General features: G+C 36.9%; 7 protein-coding genes across 10 annotated transcripts; 2 read left to right on the top strand and 5 right to left on the bottom strand.

Moving 5' to 3' along the window:
* Positions 1-264: 264 nt before the first annotated feature.
* On the bottom strand, positions 265-1,321 carry LOC120207613. Its single transcript, XM_039207049.1, has 5 exons — positions 1,312-1,321; positions 1,152-1,267; positions 1,015-1,068; positions 726-926; positions 265-618 (listed from the first exon to the last, which is right to left on the bottom strand). Exons 1-5 carry the CDS (start codon positions 1,319-1,321, stop codon positions 604-606), a joined length of 396 nt encoding a protein of 131 aa, XP_039062980.1. The 3' UTR covers positions 265-603.
* On the bottom strand, positions 1,173-3,633 carry LOC120207611. Its single transcript, XM_039207047.1, has 9 exons — positions 3,369-3,633; positions 3,162-3,226; positions 3,004-3,065; positions 2,216-2,914; positions 1,895-1,945; positions 1,742-1,828; positions 1,569-1,647; positions 1,357-1,466; positions 1,173-1,267 (listed from the first exon to the last, which is right to left on the bottom strand). Exons 1-8 carry the CDS (start codon positions 3,520-3,522, stop codon positions 1,410-1,412), a joined length of 1,254 nt encoding a protein of 417 aa, XP_039062978.1. The 5' UTR covers positions 3,523-3,633; the 3' UTR covers positions 1,173-1,267; positions 1,357-1,409.
* Positions 3,634-4,414: 781 nt separating this feature from the next.
* On the top strand, positions 4,415-6,995 carry LOC120207608 (squalene monooxygenase SE1-like). The gene is made up of 8 exons (XM_039207042.1): positions 4,415-4,726; positions 4,920-5,031; positions 5,109-5,283; positions 5,372-5,540; positions 5,621-5,839; positions 5,942-6,217; positions 6,324-6,602; positions 6,689-6,995. Exons 1-8 carry the CDS (start codon positions 4,505-4,507, stop codon positions 6,791-6,793), a joined length of 1,557 nt encoding a protein of 518 aa, XP_039062973.1. The 5' UTR covers positions 4,415-4,504; the 3' UTR covers positions 6,794-6,995.
* A 192-nt stretch (positions 6,996-7,187) lies between these two features.
* On the bottom strand, positions 7,188-10,564 carry LOC120207609 (LL-diaminopimelate aminotransferase, chloroplastic-like). Of its 2 annotated transcripts, none has more exons than XM_039207043.1 (10): positions 10,357-10,564; positions 10,147-10,220; positions 9,849-9,916; positions 9,497-9,613; positions 9,230-9,292; positions 8,856-8,960; positions 8,699-8,749; positions 8,079-8,399; positions 7,766-7,972; positions 7,188-7,684 (listed from the first exon to the last, which is right to left on the bottom strand). In XM_039207043.1, exons 1-10 carry the CDS (start codon positions 10,437-10,439, stop codon positions 7,391-7,393), a joined length of 1,383 nt encoding a protein of 460 aa, XP_039062974.1. In that variant the 5' UTR covers positions 10,440-10,564; the 3' UTR covers positions 7,188-7,390. The 2 variants fall into 2 exon arrangements, with proteins under 2 accessions (XP_039062974.1, XP_039062975.1); XM_039207044.1 differs by having other exon boundaries at positions 10,147-10,217.
* Positions 10,565-13,765: 3,201 nt separating this feature from the next.
* Positions 13,766-17,117, top strand: LOC120207605 (cilia- and flagella-associated protein 251-like). 2 transcript variants are annotated; one of them, XM_039207039.1, is made up of 2 exons: positions 13,766-13,915; positions 15,272-17,117. In XM_039207039.1, exon 2 carries the CDS (start codon positions 15,305-15,307, stop codon positions 16,880-16,882), a length of 1,578 nt encoding a protein of 525 aa, XP_039062970.1. In that variant the 5' UTR covers positions 13,766-13,915; positions 15,272-15,304; the 3' UTR covers positions 16,883-17,117. The 2 variants fall into 2 exon arrangements, with proteins under 2 accessions (XP_039062970.1, XP_039062969.1); XM_039207038.1 differs by having other exon boundaries at positions 15,239-17,117.
* LOC120207607 lies at positions 14,926-20,751 on the bottom strand. Of its 2 annotated transcripts, none has more exons than XM_039207040.1 (3): positions 19,989-20,751; positions 19,121-19,908; positions 14,926-14,938 (listed from the first exon to the last, which is right to left on the bottom strand). In XM_039207040.1, the coding sequence occupies exons 1-2, from the start codon at positions 20,618-20,620 to the stop codon at positions 19,146-19,148; spliced, it is 1,395 nt and encodes a 464-aa protein (XP_039062971.1). In that variant the 5' UTR covers positions 20,621-20,751; the 3' UTR covers positions 14,926-14,938; positions 19,121-19,145. The 2 variants fall into 2 exon arrangements, with proteins under 2 accessions (XP_039062971.1, XP_039062972.1); XM_039207041.1 differs by lacking the exon at positions 14,926-14,938 and adding an exon at positions 18,874-19,060.
* A 1,399-nt stretch (positions 20,752-22,150) lies between these two features.
* LOC120207602 (agamous-like MADS-box protein AGL62) lies at positions 22,151-22,924 on the bottom strand. The gene is made up of 2 exons (XM_039207035.1): positions 22,607-22,924; positions 22,151-22,535 (listed from the first exon to the last, which is right to left on the bottom strand). Exons 1-2 carry the CDS (start codon positions 22,922-22,924, stop codon positions 22,155-22,157), a joined length of 699 nt encoding a protein of 232 aa, XP_039062966.1. The 3' UTR covers positions 22,151-22,154.
* Positions 22,925-24,021: the final 1,097 nt, after the last annotated feature.

The following is a 24,021-nucleotide window of genomic DNA, read 5'->3' as shown; positions in this document are numbered from 1 at the left end:
GATTTCGAGTCGCCTCGATTTGTAAATCTGTAGAATTCGAGCACGACAACAATTCTCTGTAAGTCTGAGATGCAGGAAACCATGCTTCCAAGTCATAGTTCTTGTCAGCAGCAGCAGCATTAAGAGCACCAGAAGCAATTACCACGATTTGATAAGGTGTTAACCCAATTATACCCCAAAATTACACTTGTAAATGAATTCAAGCAAGATCTTGAAAAATTGCATCTTGTAAATGAATTCATCAGTATCATTCTTGTAGCACAAATGTTACAGCTTAAATACAATAACTTAGATAGGAACTTGGAATTCCCTCAACACTACTGCTATCAAAATACTTCAAGCAAGCAAATAAAAAAAATCTTTAAAAGAAAAAGGGTGACAATGACCGAGACGATTATGATACATGTGCATTATGCTACACTCTTCGGCAGCTTTTCGGCGCTTGAAGGCTATGGAAGTTTGGCTCTTTTGGAATGGTTGTATGCTTTCTCCGCTGAGATGATGGCTTCTTTGCTAAGGAAGTTCCTTTCTCATTATGATCCGATGTTTCATTGGGCATTGTAGGTGATATTCCTTATTGCACTGATTTGAGCTGGCTTCTTCCTACTTGATGCTAGCCTGTAACAATTGGGAATATGATTTATAACTTTACAGAACGTACAGATTAATCTTCATTGATAACAAAGCCAAGGATGTTTCCAGATTGCTTACCCTCGTGGTCTCACTAGTTGTTTGACGGTTGGTGATTTAGTTTTCTCTAATCTGCCCTCGGATTTTTTAGCTGCCTTGTCTTGACCTTTTACCATCACTGATGAAAATGTCATTTTCTGATGCATAGGAACAATACGTTTTTGTGGAGTACAATAAGAAATCTTTGTTTCTGCCAATCTTTGTGATTTCTTCAAGCTAGAGGTCTTGATGGTATGCTACAAAGTACAATACCATAAGATAACTCAGCAAATTCCCTAGATGGGCAAGGAACAGATATGGAAAGCAAATAGAAAACCAACTTACTGGTTGATCTTGAAGTGTTATTGTATCTGATCCGTTGTCACTGTTTTCATTTATCTGTAATTCGGGGGGGGGGGGGTGACCATTAGTCTGGGGCTATGATTATTCCATGGTATAATGAGTCTAAGCAAGGCACTCACTTCCTGATGTTTCCTCGATGAATTTCCACCTTGGGATCCCGAAAGGTGTTTGTTTCTTTTAATGGTGCTTGAAGATGCTTCTTCTCCAAGTTTGCTTCCTTTAAGATTCCTCTTTCCTGAACAGCCAGAAAATTATCAGATAACATGGAAAAAATTATGCCTCTTTTCATCATTTCAATAATATCTACTCCATAAAAATGCATACATCAGTTCTAAGACGAAAAGGCTTGGGATTTGTAAGCTTTGGTTTTCTGTACTTCATCCCTGGAGCACCTTTATCTTTTCTCTCATTGTCTTATTCATTCCATTAGTACCCTGCATAATCAAGAACATTATAAATCAAATGGTGGCATACAAACTGTCAAGAAACAGACATTACACAAACAAATAATATGACTTTATTTATAAATAAGCTACCTTCTGAATATTTTTAGAAGTCTCGTGTCTCCCAAGAACATACTTTTTCACTGTCTTGCCCCTAGAACAATTCAATTGTCTGCAATTAATCGTAGTGCAAATTCAATGGTGAATGCAAGTGAATAATAATAAACAAAATTATGAAGGAAAAAAACAAGTCATGAATTCCATACCTATTTTCATCAGAAGCTGTTGTATTTTCCTTACTGTTTTCACTTACTCGGATATTAGATGCCAAAGCATTTTCTTTGTCATCATTCATTGTTGCTTCGGGGATTTCAATGTCGTTAGAACATGGTTCAATGTTCTCTTCATGGCTGCTGCTCTCATTAATTTCATTGTCCCCTTCAGACTCTGAAATGGAGGCCATCTTACTCCTAGAGGGAGATGAAATTTTGGTATTCTCGCTAACTGCTTGCTCCAAGCTATCTGAAGGACTCTCAACCAAGTCCTTTTCATCTGGTTTTCGATACATAGGAGCCTCGGACAACGGCAAGTCTTTGTTGCTGTTCTTTTTCTTCAAACGTTTTACAGATTTAGCTTCTTCATTCATCTGCTTCTGGCAATGCAAAGAATCATACAAGCGGCTTTTAACCTCTCTCCCTCTCAACTGCTTCCTTGGAACATCTAACGGTTTATTATTACACCTAGAGGGAGATGAAATTTTGGTATTCTCGCTAACTGCTTGCTCCAAGCTATCTGAAGGACTCTCAACCAAGTCCTTTTCATCTGGTTTTCGATACATAGGAGCCTCGGACAACAGCAAGTCTTTGTTGCTGTTCTTTTTCTTCAAACGTTTTACAGATTTAGCTTCCTCATTCATCTGCTTCTGGCAATGCAAAGAATCATACACGCGGCTTTTAACCTCTCTCCCTCTCAACTGTTTCCTTTGAACATCTAACGGTTTATTAATGCACCCCAATGCATTCTTCTTACTTCCATCATTAATCTCAAGCTTCTTCATCCCTGCGCATACCTTCCTTAACGAACTACTCCATTCTACAGACTTCTTCAACTTAACTACCTTCTTTGGAGAGTGAAACACTAAAGCCTTTGCCACCACTCTATCCTTTGGCACCTCAATTGTAGTTGGTTTCGGGTTTCGAACACTTTGAAAAGTACCGGGATTCAGTAGTCCTTTTTGGTTCCTCGGTGTAGTCAAGGCCTTAGTAGATGACTGCTTTGCTGCCTTCACATTTGGGGAACTTGAACCCTGCTTAGGAACATGTATAACTTTCACTTTGGCTTCACCCATCTTTTGTAAAATGGATGATATCATAGCCAATTTTGACACACTAGACTTTGAAGACTTGGCAGGAACTGTACGGGGGCATTCCAATTTTGACCTAAAATCACAGTAAAAGAAACAAATCAGTGAAGAAAACAAAGTTGTGAGTCTCAATGAAGAAAAACAGAAAGATTTCGATGACTATACCTTGAGTCTCTTTTGCCAAGAGCTTTTCGAAGCCCAACACTTGGACTCCTAGCTGCCATAACCTGAAAGATTCAATTGTTAAAGTTCAGCAATCACTTAAAAATATGAGCAGATGTGATTCATGTGAAGGGGGGAAAGGGGGCGAAGTTTTTACTAACCCTAAGTACAAAATTTTTATAAATTGCTTCAGAGTCCATTTCTTCTTCATGTTTTTGATCACATCCTGAGAAACAAGAACAAAGAATCACTGGGGCATAACAGCGAACACTTGTTTGTTTCAACCAAAAGTAATTGAACTCAAATACAAATTTAAACTTCATCTTATATACAAATCGATTATATCTCCAATTAAACACAAAACTCACCTACACGGAGGCAGAACCAGTAACGATCATCGTGTTCGGTGTGGCAACGATCAAGTGCGGAGAAGTCTACGAACTTCGGAGCCTCAATCTCCTCGTAGAAATCGTCGCCAATTACTTCTTCAGCGCCGGCATCATTGATCTGAAATTCGTCCATTTTTCAGTTGCCGTAGATCTAAGATCCGATGAAGAGGAGCGTAAACTAGCCGGTAGAGAGAGTTTGGCACTTAGTATTATCTCTTTTGTTCATTGGAAGCCGTTCCCCTGAGCCGATGTTTTAAATTTGTTGCAGGTTCTGAAACTAGCCGTTATGGACATTATCGTAATATAGTTTAAATCACAAGGGTGGTTTTGTAAACTAAAGATTGAATAATCAAATTTGTCATATAAAAGCAGTAGTTGAATAATTATATTCGAAGAACAAATTATTGTTAAATTGTTATTATACAATGAAAATAATATGAAAGTAATATAATATTTATGGAAGAAGAATAAAGACTAGAATGATAGAATTTTTAAATATAAAGAGTTAAATTTATTAAATTTATCAGATTTGGATTAAATTGAAAAAATGAATAAATTTCAAAGACAAAATTATTATTATATCAAATCATATCATTTATTTATTTAGTATTTAGCGATAGAATAATCTGTTTATAATAATATTTTAATTAAACGACTTATTTATAACTTTTAGAAGAAAAAAAAGTAATCAGTTGATTTTTACTAAACTCATAATTAAGTAATCAATTGACATTAACATGTATACATAATTGGTGACATTGTTAAATCTCATACATTGATAAAGTACAGGGACTGATAACAATTTGGACCAAAACTAAAAGTCAAACTTCAAATGGGCAAAAGAGTCCAAGGATGATGAAGCTAATGACAAAATTATGAACCTTTACCAGAACCATTAAACTATGGACGCCTGCCAAACTGAGCTTAAGAGGTCTCTAAGTTTGGCAGTAATGGCGTTCTACAATCACAATAAAAACAGAAAACAGAACCTTTCAGGAACCTAAAACACAAATCCTCTTCATTATATATAAAGTACCCTAAGCTTCCTTATTTCCCAAACCAATCCTCTTCATCATTCATCCATTGTTCTTTTCTTGTTCACTGATCTTCATATTATGGCTTACGAGTATGTAGTTGCAGTGATAGTTTCATTATTGGGGTTTGTTATTTTGTACAAGAGAATAACCAGCAAGGAAAAAGCTTCTTCTTCTGTGTTTGGAGAGGAAAATTGCGTAGAGATAACTGGAAATGTGGAGGTTGATGCCGGGAATACTACCGACGTTATCATTGTCGGCGCCGGAGTTGCCGGTGCTGCTCTTGCTTATACACTTGGAAAGGTCCCAACATCACTCATGTTCCCTTGATTACATCTTTTCTTTGATAAAACTTTCCATAATAGCATTGATGTACAAATATATTTATTTTGGATATTTACTTTGTATTTTCTATTGATAAATATGTATACATATATTCATTTTAGATATTTACTTTGTGTTTACTATTGATAATATATATATATTTTTGATTCAGGACTCACGGCGAGTGTGTGTGATCGAGAGGGACTTGAACGAGCCTGACAGGATTGTTGGCGAGCTTCTGCAACCAGGGGGATATCTTAAATTAATTGAATTGGGACTCGAAGGTATCCAAAGGCCCTGGTTGATCTGATCCATGTTTTGTTTATAAGGCTTCTTTGACATTGTATTCTTGTTCTTTCAGATTGCGTAGAACAGATTGATGCTCAAAGAGTTTACGGTTACGCTTTGTTCAAAGACGGGAAGAACACGAAGTTGTCGTATCCACTCAAAAACTTTCGATCCGATGTTGCAGGAAGAAGCTTTCATAATGGACGTTTCATTCAAAGGATGCGGCACAAAGCTGCAACTCTACCCAAGTAATGATATTCTGTTACTTCTGTTGTGCATGTTGTTATCTGAACCTCTTATTTTCGTAAAATATTCGTATTAGTTTCCTTTTCACAGTGTAAGTCTAGAACAAGGATCGGTCACATCTCTGTTAGAAGAAAAAGGGACTATCAAAGGGGTTCAGTACAAAACTAAGGGCGGTGAAGAGTTCACAGCCTATGCTCCCCTTACTATTGTATGCGACGGTGGTTTCTCGAATCTGCGGCGTGCTCTTTGTGACCCTAAGGTAAGGAATCTCTCATCTAGATCTTGCGTTAAGGAGTGGTGTCTGGTTGACAACATAAAAGATGATATTTTTCGATTCAGGTCGATGTCCCTTCTTGTTTTGTCGGTTTGATTCTGGAGAACTGTGAGCTTCCACATGCGAATCATGGACATGTTATATTGGCAGACCCTTCACCTATCTTGTTTTATCCTATTAGCAGCACAGAGGTTCGTTGCTTGGTCGACGTACCTGGCCAAAAAGTACCGTCTGTTTCGAACGGTGAGATGGCGCATTACTTGAAAACTACGGTGGCTCCTCAGGTACTTGTGTCTCTCGCTTATCGCTTCGGTTTATCTGTTACAAGTCGAATCATAGCATTTGATTCTGGTCTAACTTCTAACCATGTGGATTATGCATATCAGATACCTCCTGAACTGTACACTGCTTTTATCACAGCAGTCAATAAGGGGAACATAAGAAGCATGACAAATAGAAGCATGCCTGCAGCTCCACTGCCAACTCCCGGTGCACTTTTAATGGGGGACGCGTTCAATATGCGACATCCTTTGACCGGAGGAGGGATGACTGTTGCACTATCTGATATTGTTCTCCTAAGAGATCTTCTAAGACCACTCCACAATCTTCATGATGCATCTGCTCTTAGCAGATATCTCGAATCCTTTTATACCTTGCGGAAGGTAAGCTTCAAACACATTTGAAGTAAACACTTAATTCCGAAATCTAAAGAACGAGAACGATGTGCAGTTTTCCACACACTGAATGGTATTGGTTTATGATCTGCAGCCAGTGGCATCTACAATAAACACATTGGCTGGTGCCCTATACAAGGTTTTTAGTGTCTCACCTGATGCAGCAATGGAGGAGATGCGGGAAGCATGTTTCAACTATTTGAGCCTAGGAGGCTCATTTTCAACCGGACCTATATCTCTACTCTCCGGTCTAAATCCTCATCCCATAAGCCTAGTAATACATTTCTTTTCCGTGGCAATATATGGCGTTGGCCGTTTGTTACTTCCATTTCCTTCCCCAGCACGCATCTGGACTGGGGTTCGTCTAATTTCGGTCTGTATCTGATCTTCTAAATCTCATTGTGTTATATGATCTCGTTCTCGTTTCCTTGACTGCGTTTTCGATTATATTTCCTGCAGGGTGCATCAGGCATTATTTTCCCTATTATCAGGGCAGAAGGAATTAGACAAATGTTTTTCCCTGCAACTGTGCCAGCATATTACAGAGCTCCACCAGTTGATTAAATTGAGGGAACTATGAAAATTTCAGAACAAACCAATTGTTTCTACAAGCAAAAGAATTTCTATTTGCAGTTCCATTTTCTTCACTACCAAACACATAGTTGGATAATCTGCCACATTATTTTATTACTTTTCTAGCTAAGAAACAAGAACAGATGTACAATAGGAATCATGTTAGCTGTTTTCACATATCATGTTACACTTTCTTTTATCAAAGTTGGCATCACCAATATTGTGAACCAAGACTAGCAAGTTTCGGATTACAAATACAGCATCCTGTATTGCATTAAACGTATTCGAACATAATTTTACGGGAAAAAAGTATCTGATAAACACTGCTAGACACTAAACAGACGAATGGACTCTTTATGCTCGAACAAGAAACTAGATCTAGAAATTCCTACCAAATGCAAGCACTTATTTATATATCTGAAAAACCAGATTCAGTGAATGTTACAGGACAAATGCTTCTCATTCTTGGCATAGAATCCGATACGATATTATGAGTAATGTTACTAACAGAACAGAGAATAAATCATAAACCAGATGGCATTTCATCTCAGGACTAAAATCGAGGCAACGGAGTCAAATGCTATCGATTCAATTGTAAAGCTGCCTGAATCTTCTGCAGGCTTCCAAGACATTCTCCCTATGACCAAATGCGCTGACCCTAATGAAACCTTCACCGCCAGGTCCAAAACCACTTCCAGGAGTAGTGACAATGTGGGTCTTCTCGAGTATCTCACTGAACACATCCCAAGAGTTGCGGCCAGGGAAGTGGACCCACACGTATGGTGCATTCTGCCCTCCATACACTTTAAACCCAAGTGAGTTAAATGTCTCTACTATAATTTTGGTATTTTCTTTATAAAAACCAATCACCTCTTGCATTGCCTGCCGAGAAACAAATCCAAAATCAGGATGCTAGCATTCACAAAATATGTTTTGACAATAAAGCCAGGCAAGGACACTAACCTCAAGCCCTTCAGGTGAAAGGCAAGCCAAGCCACCAGCTTGGGAAATATTAGACGCACCATTAAAGCAAGTGCAAACAATACGGTTGAAGTCCTTGGCAACAGGAAATCCATCTGAGAACAGAAGCTGTTTCGGAACAACAGTCCAACCGAGACGAACTCCAGTAAATCCAGCATACTTACTAAAGGAAGCTGTTTCAATTGCAACCTAGAATACCAAAAAGGAAATTTACACGTCAAACATATAGTCAATCCAGAATTACCGCACTAGATAACAAGCCCGAGTATGAAAACATTGTTAACTGCAGAGTTACCTCTTTTGCTCCAGGAATTTCAAAGATAGAACGTGGGTTTTCATCTGACATATACAGGGCATATGCAGAATCATATACTATGATAGACCCATTTTCCTTTGCAAACTGAACTAATCGAGTCAATTGCTCTCTTGTTGCAGCAGCTCCAGTAGGATTGTTTGGTGAACAGAAGAATATGATATCTGGTCTGCCAACATTGGATAAATCAGGAAAGAACCCGTTCTCTGGTGTACACCTCATATACTCGATATTTGCAAACCTCTCAACATCCTTTTGAAACTGTCCAGTCTGGCCCATGATAACACTGGAATCTACATAAGCCTGCACATAATAGCAAAACTTAGAATGACAGAAAAACTCAGTCTTGTAAGAGACCCAGGCCTGACATAACAAGTACAAATATGAAAAGGCTGAGTGATGCCTTGTCTGAATAAAGAGCGTGACAGGAATATCTATATCAGAATTTCAAAAGTTCACCTCCCTTTCAAATAAACAAATTAAAAGTTTGTTCATCCAAGCTTCATACAATAGAGGACCAGACCAACCAAACATGATAGTTTGACATATGAATATGATAAATTGAAAAAGATTGTCACAATAAAACAACAAAGAAAAGTTACCGGGTATGATGGATCTTGCACTGCCATTGTAACATTAGATCCAAAAACAATCTGGCCCAGAATAAAATCAAAACCGATAAGATCAAGTTTAAATCAGTCATCAACTACTTCAAGAAGAGGTGAGGTAAAGTACTTTCAAAGAATAATTAAATCAAACCTGAAGGCGAGATATGTCACATTTAGCACCATCTGAGACAAATATATCATCCTCCTCAATGCCAAGGTTGCCATAAAATATTGAAGCAAGTGCAGCTCTCAATGCCTGCAGAAATTAACATTAAAGTTGTGACTTGAAACGTGGTCACATCTAACATAAGAAAATTCCTCTATAACATGAATGGACTAATTTATTGCCCCACTTAAATCCAATTTGGGCCTTTAGTTTGTAGTTGGCAAATGATGAGATATCCCCCCTCCACACACAAAAAACGAAATATGCATCTACTACTGATTAAACCAAACTACAACATTATTAAAGAGCTTTATTTTTGAAGTCAGGAATATTTATACTAAAGACTCAAAACGACATACTTTTTCACCTTGTTCAGCTCCATAACCACTGTAACCCTCCAGCGTAGACAATGCATGAGATCTCTGCCAAATAGAAAATAATACGATTGGTATCAGCTTAATCTCTTATACACTCGACCTTCGATTCAGGCACTACTTGGAAGCTTAAATTCTTTGCGCAAGAGTTATATTACATATTCTTGAATAGATTTTGAAGATGGTAGCAAGAAATATTGATTAGAAATAGAGATTCAAGCCTAAAAAAGGGCAAAAACAAGGAACAATTACCTTAGCCATTGCAGAAGTAATAACATCTGGAATAGGTTCAGTAGTATCACCAATTCCAAGGCTAATCACTTGTGCGTTTGGGTACTTGAGCAAGTGTGCAGCCCTTCTTCTGGCAACCTGTTATGATAAACATTCAAAAGAACTACTCTCAACAGCAAACAAATAAGCCTGGACATCGGACAAACAACTGGGAAAACTATGTCTTCTTATTTAAAAGATAACAGTACAATCAAAACCAAGCATTTTTGGAAACAGCACATGAAAAACATAATCTGTATCTAAAGGGAAAAGTTTATGAATAACACCAACCGCATCAAAGAAAAGGATTAGACTAATGAGAAGTACCACAGACCTCTGGAAACAGGTAACCAGCTTGAAGTTTGGCTATGTTCGCATTGCGAGAAACCTTTGTTTTGTAAGCTTCAAAACAAATAGCTCCATTTAGTCATATTCAAGTTTAGAAGTACTTGCAGAAAATAAAAATATCATCACCATCACCAAGTCATTTCTTCTACTACACATGAACTGTTGTTCTTAGTGAGATTAATAACCAGCTCAACCACTCAGTATTAGCTTTGAAGCAATGAAATTCAAGTTTCCACATACCCAAAAAATTGCAATAATAATTAAAAAAGAACAAGAATAATCACCAGTCTGTTGTTCTTGAGGAGTAGTTATACATTTAACTATACGGAGGCTTTTCACTGAAACATTCTGGGTTCTGCTGCATTATTCCAACAAAGAAAAAACCCAATAAAATCAACAATTGAAATGATAAAAAGAAAGAGAAGTGGCATTTTGTTTTCTCAAAAACCAAACAGAAACAAGAAAATCAAAAGTACAACATTAAAAAAATATACCTTGAATTGAAACTGGTTGGAGCCAAGAAAGCAGAGGAAGACGAAGAAATCATTGAAGTTGATAGATTGTTAATCAGAGACATCTTTCAGATTTCCAACCCTTCTTTCCTCCAAAAATACTGGAAAAAGCTGCTTCTTTTTTATGCGGCCAAAAATACAAAAACGTGACGGCTTTTCGGTTCTAAGCCAAACCACAGAGATAATTAAAACCCTAGCATTCGCGCCTCTGGTCAACGTAGTCATAAATTATTCTCACTTAGTCATCTTATGCCACGTCTTGTGGGACCCGTTTCTTTGTCTTGTTATTATGCGAAATGTCATTTAACTTTAGAGTTTATATCGATTTTACCACTAAATTTTAAATTAATTCGGTTTTAGTATTAAATCTTAGTTCAGGGTTCAATTAAAGCTTGTCGTTAAATTATTAATAGTTGAATGATGCGACAGTTCTGGTGTTGATGTAGAAGTTTAAAAGTATTTTAATTTTAATTTATCATCTTCTTTATTAAAATTAAAAAATTCACCTCATTTTTAATTATAATAAAAAATCATCATTTTTTATGTTCTTTATGATCACATTAGACACTACTGAATTCATCTCATCTTCTTCTACCATTTTATTAAATTAGTTTTCCTAAATAACTTACGAAATTAAAAAAAAAGTCGTTATTTTTAAAATTTTGAGGGTTTTAATATTTGGGGGTTGGGTATTTGTTCGAAAATAAGAACAACAATAAGCATTTATACCTTAAAATTAATCTCATTGGACGACCATCAAAAGAAATTGAAACATTAGAATATTAAATTTTTAAAAGAACTTTTATCAGTTTTAAGTAAATTTTATCAAGAAGTAATACGAGAATAAGAAAATGAATTAAATGTGAATATTTTAATGAAAATGTTAGGGTAAACTACACTGGAGACCACTAAATTATGATAAAAAATCAATTTGACCATCGAACTTTCATTTGAATCAATCAGACACCCAACTATTTAATTGATTCAATCAAACCACCGACCATTAATTTTTAATAGATGTGGTGACACGTCCATTAATAAAATTGACATAATTATATTTTTTGTCCTTAATATTTACATATTCTATCAATTTAATCACTATTTTAATTCAATTAAATAAATTTAATTATCCATTAGAATGTGACATGTGTCAATACATGATTGGAAGGTTTTATTTATAAATTTTAAATTATTTAATTAAATAATTTTTCTAACAATCAGGCGGTGATAAAGGGTGCTCAAGGGGAATCAAATCACGGTCTTGAGGGATAGAGCAACAGGCGCCCAAACCATTAGGTCAAAGGTCTCAAATGGTTTAAAGTTACAACAATTTGTATTTATCCTTTAAAGGGTTGTTAAGGATAAAAAAAATAAACAAATTATTTGTTTAAATAAATTATTAAAAAATTAAATAAATGATTCACTGCTATTTATTATTTAAATTAATTGTAAACTATTTTTTTAAAATTAAAAAAATATTCCATTGTTATATAAATTAAAAAAATTGGTTAATTTGAAATTAATCGAATTAACAGAAATTTGTTCGGTTAATAATTTTCAAATAAATTTCGGTTCAGTTATTGGGTAAAGGTTTGTTAATGATAAAAGATTAAACAAATTATTTTTAAAGTTTAAAAATTTGTCGTGTAATTATAAATTAGTCTAATTAAAATTTTAGATTTTTTTCAATATTCTTGAGTGTAATTATAAAGGTTTGCTAAAAAAAATTTAACATATTAACAACGCGCACATACCCTACAAACGTAGCTAATCAAACCCCGAATCTCTAAGAAAAATAACACTCTCTTTTACTATTAAGGTCATTTGATATATTCAAATATTTATAATTCATTATAGCCTCTCAATATAAACCCTAAATTTATCTATGATAAATAATATTATATTTTAATACATATCAATATGTTAATATCTGATCTATTAATTAATCGATATCTATCTTGGTCTCTAAAATGAACGATTTAGTTTTGTAGTCCGTTAAGAAATCATGTAATTATAAATTAGTCTAATTGAAAAACCATACTTTTTTTAATAATTTAAGGTAATTACAAAGTAGTATATGTTTAAAAAAAAATTAACATATTTACAACGTACGTACATCCTACAAATATAACTGCTCGAATCCAAAACATCTAAGAAGAAGAATATTCTTTTTTACCACCGAAGTCATTTGATGAGTTCCAATATTTATAACTCATTAGTCTCTCAACGAAAATTCTAACTTTGTCCATGGAAAATGATATTACATTTAATTAATATATCTATACGTTGGCATGTGATCTATTAATTGATTAATTAGAATTAGATACTACATAAACTCATCATGAGAAACGATCCCATAAATTCAATTTACTCTACTCATAACGACGTGACTTAAACTTTTAATTTTACTTAAAAAAATCTAATATTTTATTCAATTAAACCAACTAATTATCGATAATTTCATATTATACTTTAGTGACACAATCCAATATATATTGACTCGGTCGTGACAAGTGACCACTATTAAGGTTGAATAATTTTCATTTTAAATCGAATTGGTATTAATTTTTGAAATTTTAATTTTTTATTTAATTTTAATTTTAACATAACTTAATTAGATTCGATTATACTTAATTTAATATAGTGAAAATATTATACTTAAATAAAACATGGGTGAAACAAAAACTCGAACAACCCAATCTATGATCATCCTAAATCTGATCAATGTGTCTCTATAAATGTCATTATCATTTATTTATTATATTTATTAAGTTTAATTTTATTAATTTTTTGTATTGACTTGTCAAATTTTCATGACATACACAATTTGAAGATGAAAACAATGATACTGTTTGTCTTAAGCGAAAATTATCAGCAATAATTTAGGAGTGAAATCAACCAAGAAAGGAAACTAAAAGATTAATTGCACAAAACATCTTATGATAGTGACATAGATTGTAAATTGACCACAAATTTTAAAATATTTCAATTAAGCCATCAAAATATAATACTAATTAGATCATTCTATTGACTTAGGTGTTGGACCTGATAAATAATTGTTCAAATATAACACGAAATACGTTTATAAATCAAAGTTTAGAGATGTGTATATGTATTGTATGGATAGTTTAGTTACTGTGTATTAAATAATTAGGTTGTTTGCTTTAAACATGCTTCCATAAGGTCCGAACTAACCTTTATCTCTCACGTTAACAGCTAAACTAATGGAAAGATTTAATTGATTAAATCTGATATTCTGAGGACATAAATGAATTATTTAAAATTTAAGGATTAATTTAAAACTGGATACACAGTGTAAGGATGTGTGATGAAATTAACTCGAAGCTAAAATAATTTTTCGTGGGAGCAAGGGACTGAAATGCAAATCTCGGCGGCCAGAAGCCCAGAAGAATAGTGACAAGTGGGTGTGTGTGAGGGGAGGTTCGTCTTGGATCCAGGAGAGGGCAGTGAGAAGAACCGTGAAAGACTTCTCCTTTGCATCTCTCTCTCTCTCTCACTTGTAACTTTTTATTTTCTCCAGGTAATTTACTTGCTTTACCATCATCCTTTTAACTTGTTCCTTCAGTTTTTGTTTGAAACTTGTAAAGCAACTTCCTTGTTTGTAATCGCAGCATGATTTGCATCTTTAGATTCTTGTTTCTGCTATTTTTGGGGACACGGGTCTCTAAATTTTGAGATTTGTTGTTGCTTCACTGTGCTATTTTGCTTCTTAGTCAGGGCTTCCTTGGGGTTTTCCTTTCATTTGCTGGGTGCTATAGCTTGTGATGTGGATTTGAAGTAGGCGTGGTTAGATTTTTGTTTATACATATAATGAGAAACAATGGGTTTTGCTTCATTGGAAGTGAAAGTGGAAGTGTTAGTTTCCCTGATATGTTTTATGCAACCTAAGTATTTACCCCTAGTTGAGCTTCTTTCATATGCTAAAGCATTCTTTATACCATATGAGACGGTAAAAGAGGTTTATGTTAGATCCCAGTTCATGTTATTGAATGCCATTCATCTTGCTAAGAGTAAGACAATGAGGGAAGAAAAATAATCGGTATTAGTTGAGGGTTCCGGTCTTACCTCTTTTATACCATATGGTATTGTTAAGTGTGATGGCTTGTTGCCAACAAGCCACTGCTTCAGTTGCAAGACTTGGTCTGAATTTCAAGTCTGTCGGCACCAAGTTGAGGGTTCCGGCCTTGTTACTGTGAACCCATCCCCTGTCACAAGTAGTTGTAGGATTTGTAATGCTCGTTCTATGTTTCTATCACTAGTTAATAAGGTTAGAAAACAGCCAGTTTCCAGTATTTAACAAAAGAATCTAACTTGACAGGTTTCCAAAAGGTGCTAAACTTTGTCTGTTCTTTTGATTTTTTTCACGTCATGTTACTTCTTGAAGGGCGCACTTTCATTCTTAAGAGATCATGTTGAAATCCGAAACCGGACATGTGATTTTGTTTGTCTGTTTGACCTCCTTTGTTTCGACTCCTATTTTTGCAATTAATTCAAGAGCAAGTGCACTGTTACTATAAGAATTTTGAGGATGCCCCAAATTGATCTCAACTAGTTGTGTTATTGTGGTCTTAAAGTTCATATTTTCTTCATCACTATGGTCTTTAAGCTTTGAAAATATAGACGTAGAATGTTGATTGTGTTGTTTCTGAATTGGTTTTATGTCAAAGATATTGCTGAGCATTTTTGGATACCTTATAATTTAGCATCCAGGTATGATTTTGGAACTCGAGTATGGATGAAAATTACTTTTTGAAGAGAAAGTGCAACTTTTAGTTACAACCATTCTGTAGACATGCAATTTGTTTTTCTTGAATGGTTAATTAGTCCTTTTAATCATTTTCAGTCGCCTGATATATACATATATAACACGATAAAGGAAATCGGTGTTCGAGATCGTTCGATTTCCACCATGTTCAAGAAGACGTCTAGCCGAAACCAAAGATCGAAGGGTATCAGGATGAAACATGTCCTTCAGGTTTGTCTGCTACTTGGGGTCTGTTTCTGGTTAATCTACCAGGTCAAGCATTCCCATGATAAGAGAAAAGAATTTGATGAGAAAGAAACTAAAGTTTCTGTGAAAGAACAATCCGATGATTTGATTGTAAAGTTTGGTAGGAAAGACCTTCCTCGTGTGCAGGAAGCATCTAAGAGCTACAGACATGCGGAAGAAGAGGAAGAAGAAAGTGCAATAGAGGGTGAAAATGAACATGATGAACGGGAAGAGAAACCTAAGAGGCTTGACGAAGAGGAACATGAAGGAGCTAGCAAACACGAAGAAGAGGAGCAGCAGGAAGAAGGAAGCAAACACGAAGAAGAAGAAGAGGCGGAAGAAGTGCGGGGAGATGAAGGCAGCAAACGTGATGACGAAGAGCAAGAAGCTGAAGTTAAGGATGAAGAAGCAGAAGATGAAGGAAAAGGAGATGATGAGGTCGATGAAAACGAGCAAGAGAGAGCTGATGCTGAAGTTGGCAATGAAGAAGAATTAATGGATGAGGAGAAAGAGAGAGAAGCCGAGGGCGATGATAAAGAGAATGAGGAAAAAGAAAATGATGAAAAAGAGGGTCAAGACGAAAGTGAGCATTCAGCAAATGATCAGAATCTTAATGGAGATGACAGGGAGGCACATGAGGCGAGAGAGGTGCATTACAGGGCTGATGATGCGTCCAGTGCTGTGTCCCACGACACACAAATTGTTAGCTCTGGGTCTGATAAATTAGAAACGGAAAATTCAAGTGACAACTTAACAAGGAATGTTTTGGAGCAGGAAAGCAAAACCAATGCTACCGAGAAATCCAATGGTGATGAGAACAAGTCTGAAGCGAAGGATGATGAAGGTAAATACTCTGAAGGAGGTAGGTCCTCTAATAATGATGAAAACAAGTCGGAAGTGAAGGTCAATGAAGGTAATCACTCCGAAAGTGATAATTCCTTGAATGTGACGTACACTAAAGAAAATGATCATGAGACTGGATCAGCCAACTCTGAGCATGTCTCTCCTCCAAATACAACAAACACAACTGACTTTGTTGACCAAGCAAGCATTAACTCTACAGAAGTTAGTAAAGAAACAGGCAACATGGATTCAAAAGCGAACACAGAAATGCCGGGTTCACTGCAGAATGGGACTGCAGCTCAAGGTACAACAGAATCCTCAAATTCATCAACCAATACAGGGTCTGGCATGTCAGACGATAATCCCAGGATAAATTCAACAGCCAAAGGGCACAATTCTGAGTCTTCCACGACTAAGGAGAATACAGATTCAACACAGAATGAGAAACAAGAAGGTGACGATGAATCAAGGGGAGCAGATGAAAGCTCAGACACTTCCATATCTATTGAGACTGTGGATGGAGGTCACAATGACCCCATTGATTCTACCGACAATTTGGTTACCCAAGAACAGAAAGATGCTGCTGTTGATCTTAGTACATTACCGGATATGACAACAGAAGGGAGCAACCATGAAGATACTGTTGCTGAATGAAAATCTGATTTGTGTGGCTGTTCAATTCTTTTGAAATGCTTTAAAACTGCTATGTTTGCACTTTTTTTTGTTGTTGGAAAAACTATGTTTGCACTCTATTTTGATACGCAGGCACTGTTTTTAGAGAATACGGTTTCAACTTGGAAGTCGAAATGTAGACTATATATGATGTTGTCAGTGGATGCAATCTGTATAATTTATGGCAAGTTCCTCTATGTCAATACTCTTTCTTAAACTTCAATTACCCTTTACAGGTCCATTGTGTCATCCTGAAATTTTATTTACGTCTATCCTGTACAAAAAAATTGTGTTGTTAATATATATATACTCACTCTAATAAAGATATTTCTAAATCTGTCATTGATTGGTGATAATGGTTCTATAAAGAGGTACAGAGTAGATAAACTCAGGATGATGACGAATGTTGAGAGAGGCTGAGAGTCCGAGACCTTTTCTTCCAGCCTTGCATGCTGGTGTAGGTATAAGGTGATGATGAGTATACGTAGGCATACCAATGATCTTGTCAAGTGATCGTAGTTGACTAGAATATATGGAATTATGAAGGTTTCAAGAAACTTAAGGGGCTTTGATAGACAGAATGATAACAAAAGTATGATTTACAGAAAAATTTCAAAAGAAATACAAAAATATTTAATTGAGAAATGACCAGATACAGCACAAAGTGCAAGTGAGGAGAGTCCAGATGCCAAATGTCCTTCCATGGACTTGTGTCACTGTTAAAAAGGTAAAATCATAAGACATGATTATAGTGAAAACTATGAGATCACAGAGATGCAGATGAGATGTTTACAGAGGAAGAAGAAACTGCCAACTAGCTATACATTGGGATTTGGAGTAGACGCCACGGTGAAGCTTCTTTATGCTAAAGTAACCGAGCCGAACTGAGTCTAGCCCAAGTGAAACCACCAGTATCAGCCACCAACTCAGAGTTCAAATATATTTTTCCAATAAAAGCTTGTTTTATTACTCGCTTCATCTGATATTCCTATCTACGTTTATTAATGTGAAAACGCCACTTGTGTTTAAATTTAATTGTAGGTTGATGAACAAAAATCAACAAATGATACCTAATTAAGGAATTATTGTTGTTAAATTTAGGTATGTTTTGTTTCATCTTTCACCTAATTTCACTATGGAATTATAGTCTTGAAAACATTACCCTTGTGTGCAGCTGAGATAAAAGTAGGTGTGCTCGTGCATTTATCAGTACCCTATCTCTCTTATCTATGCAACTACGAAAATGGATGTACTTCAATCCAACACATGCATATGTACAACAAAGTATATTGAGTAAACTACCTATTAAGTCATTGGTTTATTTTTTTTATTTCTGTTTTAATCATTCAATTAATTTTTTCCTTTTTTCAATTCTGTTCATCCAACGAGTCTTAGTATAATAACAACATTAGTTTTCATATTTATACATTCTATCAATTAGATCTTAATTTAAAATGATCTATCAAATATTTAGATTAAACCTCAATATTCTCATCCTCCTTCCTTTGCATCAACCCTTCCTTTTTCTTAATATTTAGATTAAACCTTAATATTCTCATCCTCCTTTCCTTTGCATCAACCCTTATTTTTTCCTATGTAACAACCCTAAATCCATAAAAATATTGAATGTAGAATATGGGGAAATTTATCAATAATTCATTCAATAAACAAAAATCCTATCTTATTTAATTTTTTTTGGGATTTAGGGTTGTTGAAGAGGAGAAAGAGAAGGATTGATATAAAGAAATGAGGATGAGAAAATTGTGGGTTGGTCTAAATATTTGATGGGTTGAAAGTCTTTGAATATATATTATCTTGTATTCACCTCGAATTTATTAAAAAAATTATTATAGTAGGACATGTCACCATTTTCGTTAGTTTTTTAGAATATTATTTAAAACAAAAATAAAACGTTAGATGTGATTTTGAAAAAATAATTAAATGATTAAAATAAAAATATAAGAATAAACGAGTGACCAAATAGATAATTACCCATATATATTGTACAAACATCAAAGATAAAAGTAGGGGGAATCTGTAATCACAACAAGGAATTAAAAATGGGGAAAATATGCAGGCTTGTCACTCCGCACTGTACAAAACTAACAGTCGAAAGTCCAGCTCAAAGACTGCTGTTAGTTATCTGCCAAAAGAATCATCCAAAAAAAAAAAAAAACCCTAACAGAACCACATCCGATCAGTTCTACCACAGGAACTGACCTAAAAACGACAAAGTCCCACTACATTAAACGACAAAATTCTGAGTTTGCTGCCTCAGCTCTTTCCTAAGCTTTGTAGAGAAAGACAGACAGGCATCCATGCTTAGATCCATGGCCGCTGCCAATGCCACAAAAGCTGCTGCATCCTCCGTGCATGTCACGTGATTCACTCCTACTTCCACTTCCGGTTCACTGCACTTCCCCACTCCTTCCACCATTGACGACATCACGAACCCTCCCGACCTGAACGATTTCTGCGGCGAGAGGGATGTCCAGAACCCGAAGTCCGACCCTGATCCGGATCCCGGTCTTGACCCTGAGGTGCTTGACCCGAAGTCACCGCTGCTTTGTGGGGTTATCGATGGTGTTGTTGCTACGTAGGTTGTTGTCGTGTCTATGGTGAATTTCCCGCCGTGTTTGGTGCTGATGGTGGAAGTGGCAATCGTGGTGGTTGCGTTTGTGGTGGCTATATCGTCGTGGAAGATATCGAATCGGTATCCTAAGGCGTCGGTGAAACCTGGCTCACTCCAGGCTTCGAGACGACCCCATGGCTTCCAGGTTCCACAACCGGGACGGAGAATTAGCCATGCTCCTGGGTTGGATCGGGTGACCCTGTCGGAGCCAGGAGATGGCACGAACGGTGTCACCATTGATGCCATCGCTACGGGAGAGCCAGAGAGGTTGTGGATTGTAATCGACCATCCTTTTCGTTCTTTGAAGAACTGATCTTTATCAGATTTCAAAGAAGGCAACCAATTCCTGGAAGTTTTTGATTCAAACAAAGATGATCTGCACAACAACAAAACACATTCAAAACTAGTTCTTTTAGTTCTGTCCTGAATCTTACTACTAACCAAAACAAGACTAACCTTGATCCCAAGTTTCGGTCGCCGGAGTTTTTGAAACCAAACTTGCAGGTGAATACTGCCTGTTTAAGACTTCCTTGAACCTGGAAAACCTGAGGACTACACTCAGGCTCCCCACCGAACTTGAACACGAATCTCGGGTCCGGTTCGGTTCTAACAGTTAAACTCAACTTGGGAGATGATCCATCCTTGTTGCTTTTATTCCGGCCTATAGTAATCCATCCATTGTGAACCACACATGGCCTGGATTCAGCTCCACGTAGATCCAATGGCACCGAAACTTTCCCCAACAACTTCTTATAAGGCAATCCACAAGTGCTTCCATTAGGACAAGCGTAAATCATGATCGAAACATTACACGATGATGAACCCTTTATGATTCTATCGATCTCAGACTTACCAAGACTAAAACAAGCAGCCACAGATTTCTGCAAAGAAGAAGAACAATTGTTGCCGTCTTGTTGGGACACGATAAATGGGATCGTAGCCACTTGATGGGGGAAGTTGCTGAGTTTAATACTGAAAAAATATGGAGAAGTAGAAGGGTGGATTCTGGAGAGTGAGGTGTTTGTCGATGGTGGGAATTTCAAGGCAAAATTACCCACCAGGATCCTTACAAAAGGGCAGGGATCCATTTAGGACTTTGGGTATCTTCTTCTTCTTCACTTCAATGGAGGATAGGTTTCAAAATAAAGGGGTCTGCAGGCCAAACGTAAACAAAAAGGAAAGTTGAAGAGAGTGAGAAAACAGGCTGTAACACTGGGATGCAGGCATTCACCTTATATTTCTGTGAACAGCTAAGCTACATAAGACATTGCTTAGTCAAAAAGAAAGGTTAAAACTTTAACAAATTAATGAGTGATTGAAAAGCAGATAAACATTAGATTTGACAGTGAAGATGAAAGCAGTAATTTCTCTACATACATGAGGAATGGATAAGAGTTTGTATGAGCTGGCTCATATAATGCATGCGCACGTACATACAATGAACAATATGCCAGGCAGGAGATGGAGCATCGATGTTCGAAAACTAGCCTATTCATTTGTCCTTTCCCCCCTTCCTATCTTTGTCGTTTCTAGTTAATCGTATGATTAATTTACATCAAACAATAATATAATCTAATAGAGGGGAACGTCCAGTGGAGAGTGGGAGGGTGTGGGGCACTGGCGGTTCCAAAAGTGAAGTGGTTCACAGCACAGCCTGGGGACATTGGAATCAAATACTACTCCATAAACAGAACACAGCTATCAGACGGTCCGACTCCATACAATCGCATTTGATGAGGACCCTTAGAGACGGAGCAAAAGCTGAATTTGTTGATTAAACCCTAGTCTTCTTCACATCATCACATATTGAACAAGGTTGACTGCACGTGCAAATGGTGTGCTACCATTGGGAACAAGACAAGAAACAAAGATTGTTAAAGACTTTAGTTAAAATAATTCTTAAATTATTCATTATAATACTTTAATCGAAATTATCAATCACAACCAAATTAAGTTTATTTATATTATTAAATAATTATTTAGTCATTGTCCTAAGCTATCTTTATTGTACTAATTAAGTTTAGTTTGTATGATTAATCCATGATTTTGTAGGTTACCAAAATCTTTATCCTTAATGTATGATCACCATGCAACTAAAAGATATGCGTTTGATCTTCGAATGATAACAAAAAGAAAAGGATTCATTTGGGAGTTAAAAAATCTTATTACATTGATTCGTGATTGATGAACCTCAGCCACATGATGTAATTAGTGGCATTTAAGGCAAGTTCGTCGTCATGGACATGCACAATATCTTCGGACAGTTTAGACAACATTGTCTTCTCCAATGATCACTCAAAACCAAACACCAAATTTTTCACCGGAATCTTTCCGGCACTCTAGTGCCACAGCTGCTCACGGCAGATATGGAGGAGGAACCTGTTTCCGAAAACTTAGGTTTTTCCTCGAACTTTGCTCACAACTCTAAATATCTCGTTGCTCGAACTCACTTTCCGGCGAATTTCGGGTCATTTTAGGGAAAATATTCCATCACATACAAAATATTTACAGGGCTCTTATTATCATATACTAATTTCATAACCAAATCAAATACAAACATAAAACCAAACACACTGTGACAAAAATCTTTGTTTATTCCAAACGAAAGCACTCTTAAATTACTTAGAAGAATGCATGTCCAAATCCAGGAGGACAAGGATTGTATCCTTCGGGATTGGGGTTGAATCCAGGAGGTATCGTATTAGGAGGAGCATTGTATCCTTGAGGCATCATGTTCGGGTCGAAATCGATGTTATTCGGAAACATCCCTGTACTCGAACTCCCCATGAAAAACTGCTGGGAAATCGTGGTCTGAATACGAAGCTTCTCCACTTGCTTTGCCACATTCTTCTTCAACTCCTCTAACGCCGATTTCAGCTGCTGGAGAAGCGGCAGACTAAGTTCCTCGACGGGCGCCTCCCACCAGTACTGCCCCTGGCTTGCTCTTCTCAGTTGGCTCAGCTCTTCGCCGTGCCTTTTTTCGACTTCGGTTTGGCTCACCAACTGTGACAAAAGCGAGTATTAATCAAACCAACACACATGTAACGAGAATTAGGCACGGATTGTAACCAGACCTCACTAAGCTGCATGTTGAGTTCGCGAACATGCGCGTTACGATGAGCGTCCATGATATACAGAGTGCTCGAATTATCCGGAGGGTTGCCGTTGACATACCAATCAATAGCATTACGGATCTCGGGATGACCAAAGGAGAAAACTTTATTCCCCGGCGAAAAGACGATGATACCGATTTCGACACCGCAAAGTGTGCAGAGTTCACTAGCCTTTTTAAAAAGACCAGAACGCCGTTTCGAGAAGGTCACTTGGAGATTGCTATTGTTCTTCATCTTCACCATCTCTACCTTTTGACGGCCTAAGCTCTTCTTCCCCATGATTTCCAGAAATTTGCAGAAAGAAGACAGTGAATTGGAGTTGCAATTTATTGGAAAGGAGAAGATTAGTGTTAGATATGGCTCATAAATATACCAGTAAAGAGGACAGGAGATGGAGCGGAGTGAGCGAAGCGAACATCAACTGTCCTTACAAAGAAAGTCTCGTTGTGGGGTTACAAATTATGTGGGTTGGGGGTGCGGGGGCTCCGCCCCCGCGGTACGGTACAGGTTGATTTTGTAATTATGTACCAGGTTTTCTATTATAAATAGAGATGAACCTAGACCTAAAATATCATTGAATAAAATTCTAGCGCCGCCTAGGCACCGAGGACGTAAGCACATTGCCGAACCTCGTAAAATTCTCGTGTTCTTTTGTTTTCTTTACCCGTTTTCATCAACAATTGGTATCAGATGTCAGGAGCAAAATTCGAAGTCGCGAAATTCGATGGTCAGGGTAACTTCGGATTATGGCAAACGAGGGTGAAGGATCTATTGGCGCAGCAAGGGATCTTGAAGGCTTTGCGACCTACAAAGCCGGCGTCGATGGATGAGGAAGATTGGGAAGAATTGCAGTAGCGAGCGGCAGGAACCATACGATTATGCTTGGCGGACGAGGTCATGTATCACGTCATGCATCTATCGTCTCCAGACGAAATTTGGAGGAAGTTGGAAAGTCAGTTTATGTCCAAATCCTTAACGACAAAACTGTATCTGAAGCAGCGGTTGTATGGGATGAAGATGCAGGACGATCACGATTTGGCGCAACACGTGAATGTCTTCAATCAAATCGTTTCTGATCTGGCTCGGCTTGATGTGAAAATTGAGGATGAAGACAGAGCGATGATTCTGTTGTGTTCGTTGCCTTCCTCTTACGAACACATGGTGACTACTCTTACATATGGGAAAGAGACTATCAACGTTGAGGAGATTACTGCAGCCTTGTTGGCTCACAACCAGCGGAAGCAGAATGCAGGGGAAAGCTCTCAAGACGATAGCTTATATGTCAAGGGTAATCGAGATCGTGGACAGAAGCCAGAGAAGGTAGGGTCCGGGAAGCGGAATTCCAGATACAAATCCAGGGATAAGAAGACGATTCA

This window comes from Hibiscus syriacus, unplaced genomic scaffold (assembly GCF_006381635.1).
Source record: "Hibiscus syriacus cultivar Baekdansim isolate YM2019G1 unplaced genomic scaffold, ASM638163v2 tig00015095_pilon, whole genome shotgun sequence".
In the NCBI taxonomy this organism is placed as follows: domain Eukaryota; kingdom Viridiplantae; phylum Streptophyta; class Magnoliopsida; order Malvales; family Malvaceae; genus Hibiscus; species Hibiscus syriacus.
The sequence above is the reverse complement of the archived record's forward strand: the minus strand, read 5'-3'. Positions and strand labels throughout refer to the sequence as shown.

Coding starts and splice junctions, on each gene's coding strand:
- LOC120207613 (XM_039207049.1), bottom strand. Junction 1,069..1,151: donor CATCGAGGAAACATCAGGAA/GTGAGTGCCTTG, acceptor CCCGAATTACAG/ATAAATGAAAACAGTGACAA. Junction 927..1,014: donor TAACACTTCAAGATCAACCA/GTAAGTTGGTTT, acceptor TGTACTTTGTAG/CATACCATCAAGACCTCTAG.
- LOC120207608 (XM_039207042.1), top strand. CDS start 4,505: ATGGCTTACGAGTATGTAGTTGCAGTGATAGTTTCATTATTGGGGTTT. Junction 4,727..4,919: donor TTGCTTATACACTTGGAAAG/GTCCCAACATCA, acceptor TTTTTGATTCAG/GACTCACGGCGAGTGTGTGT. Junction 5,840..5,941: donor AAACTACGGTGGCTCCTCAG/GTACTTGTGTCT, acceptor TATGCATATCAG/ATACCTCCTGAACTGTACAC.
- LOC120207605 (XM_039207039.1), top strand. CDS start 15,305: ATGTTCAAGAAGACGTCTAGCCGAAACCAAAGATCGAAGGGTATCAGG.
- LOC120207611 (XM_039207047.1), bottom strand. CDS start 3,522: ATGGACGAATTTCAGATCAATGATGCCGGCGCTGAAGAAGTAATTGGC. Junction 3,227..3,368: donor CTGGTTCTGCCTCCGTGTAG/GTGAGTTTTGTG, acceptor CTTGTTTCTCAG/GATGTGATCAAAAACATGAA. Junction 3,066..3,161: donor ATAAAAATTTTGTACTTAGG/GTTAGTAAAAAC, acceptor TGAATCTTTCAG/GTTATGGCAGCTAGGAGTCC.
- LOC120207609 (XM_039207043.1), bottom strand. CDS start 10,439: ATGTCTCTGATTAACAATCTATCAACTTCAATGATTTCTTCGTCTTCC. Junction 9,614..9,848: donor CTGGTTACCTGTTTCCAGAG/GTCTGTGGTACT, acceptor TTATCATAACAG/GTTGCCAGAAGAAGGGCTGC. Junction 8,961..9,229: donor GAGCTGAACAAGGTGAAAAA/GTATGTCGTTTT, acceptor TAATTTCTGCAG/GCATTGAGAGCTGCACTTGC.
- LOC120207607 (XM_039207040.1), bottom strand. CDS start 20,620: ATGGATCCCTGCCCTTTTGTAAGGATCCTGGTGGGTAATTTTGCCTTG. Junction 19,909..19,988: donor GACCGAAACTTGGGATCAAG/GTTAGTCTTGTT, acceptor GTTGTTGTGCAG/ATCATCTTTGTTTGAATCAA.
- LOC120207602 (XM_039207035.1), bottom strand. CDS start 22,924: ATGGGGAAGAAGAGCTTAGGCCGTCAAAAGGTAGAGATGGTGAAGATG. Junction 22,536..22,606: donor TCAACATGCAGCTTAGTGAG/GTCTGGTTACAA, acceptor CTTTTGTCACAG/TTGGTGAGCCAAACCGAAGT.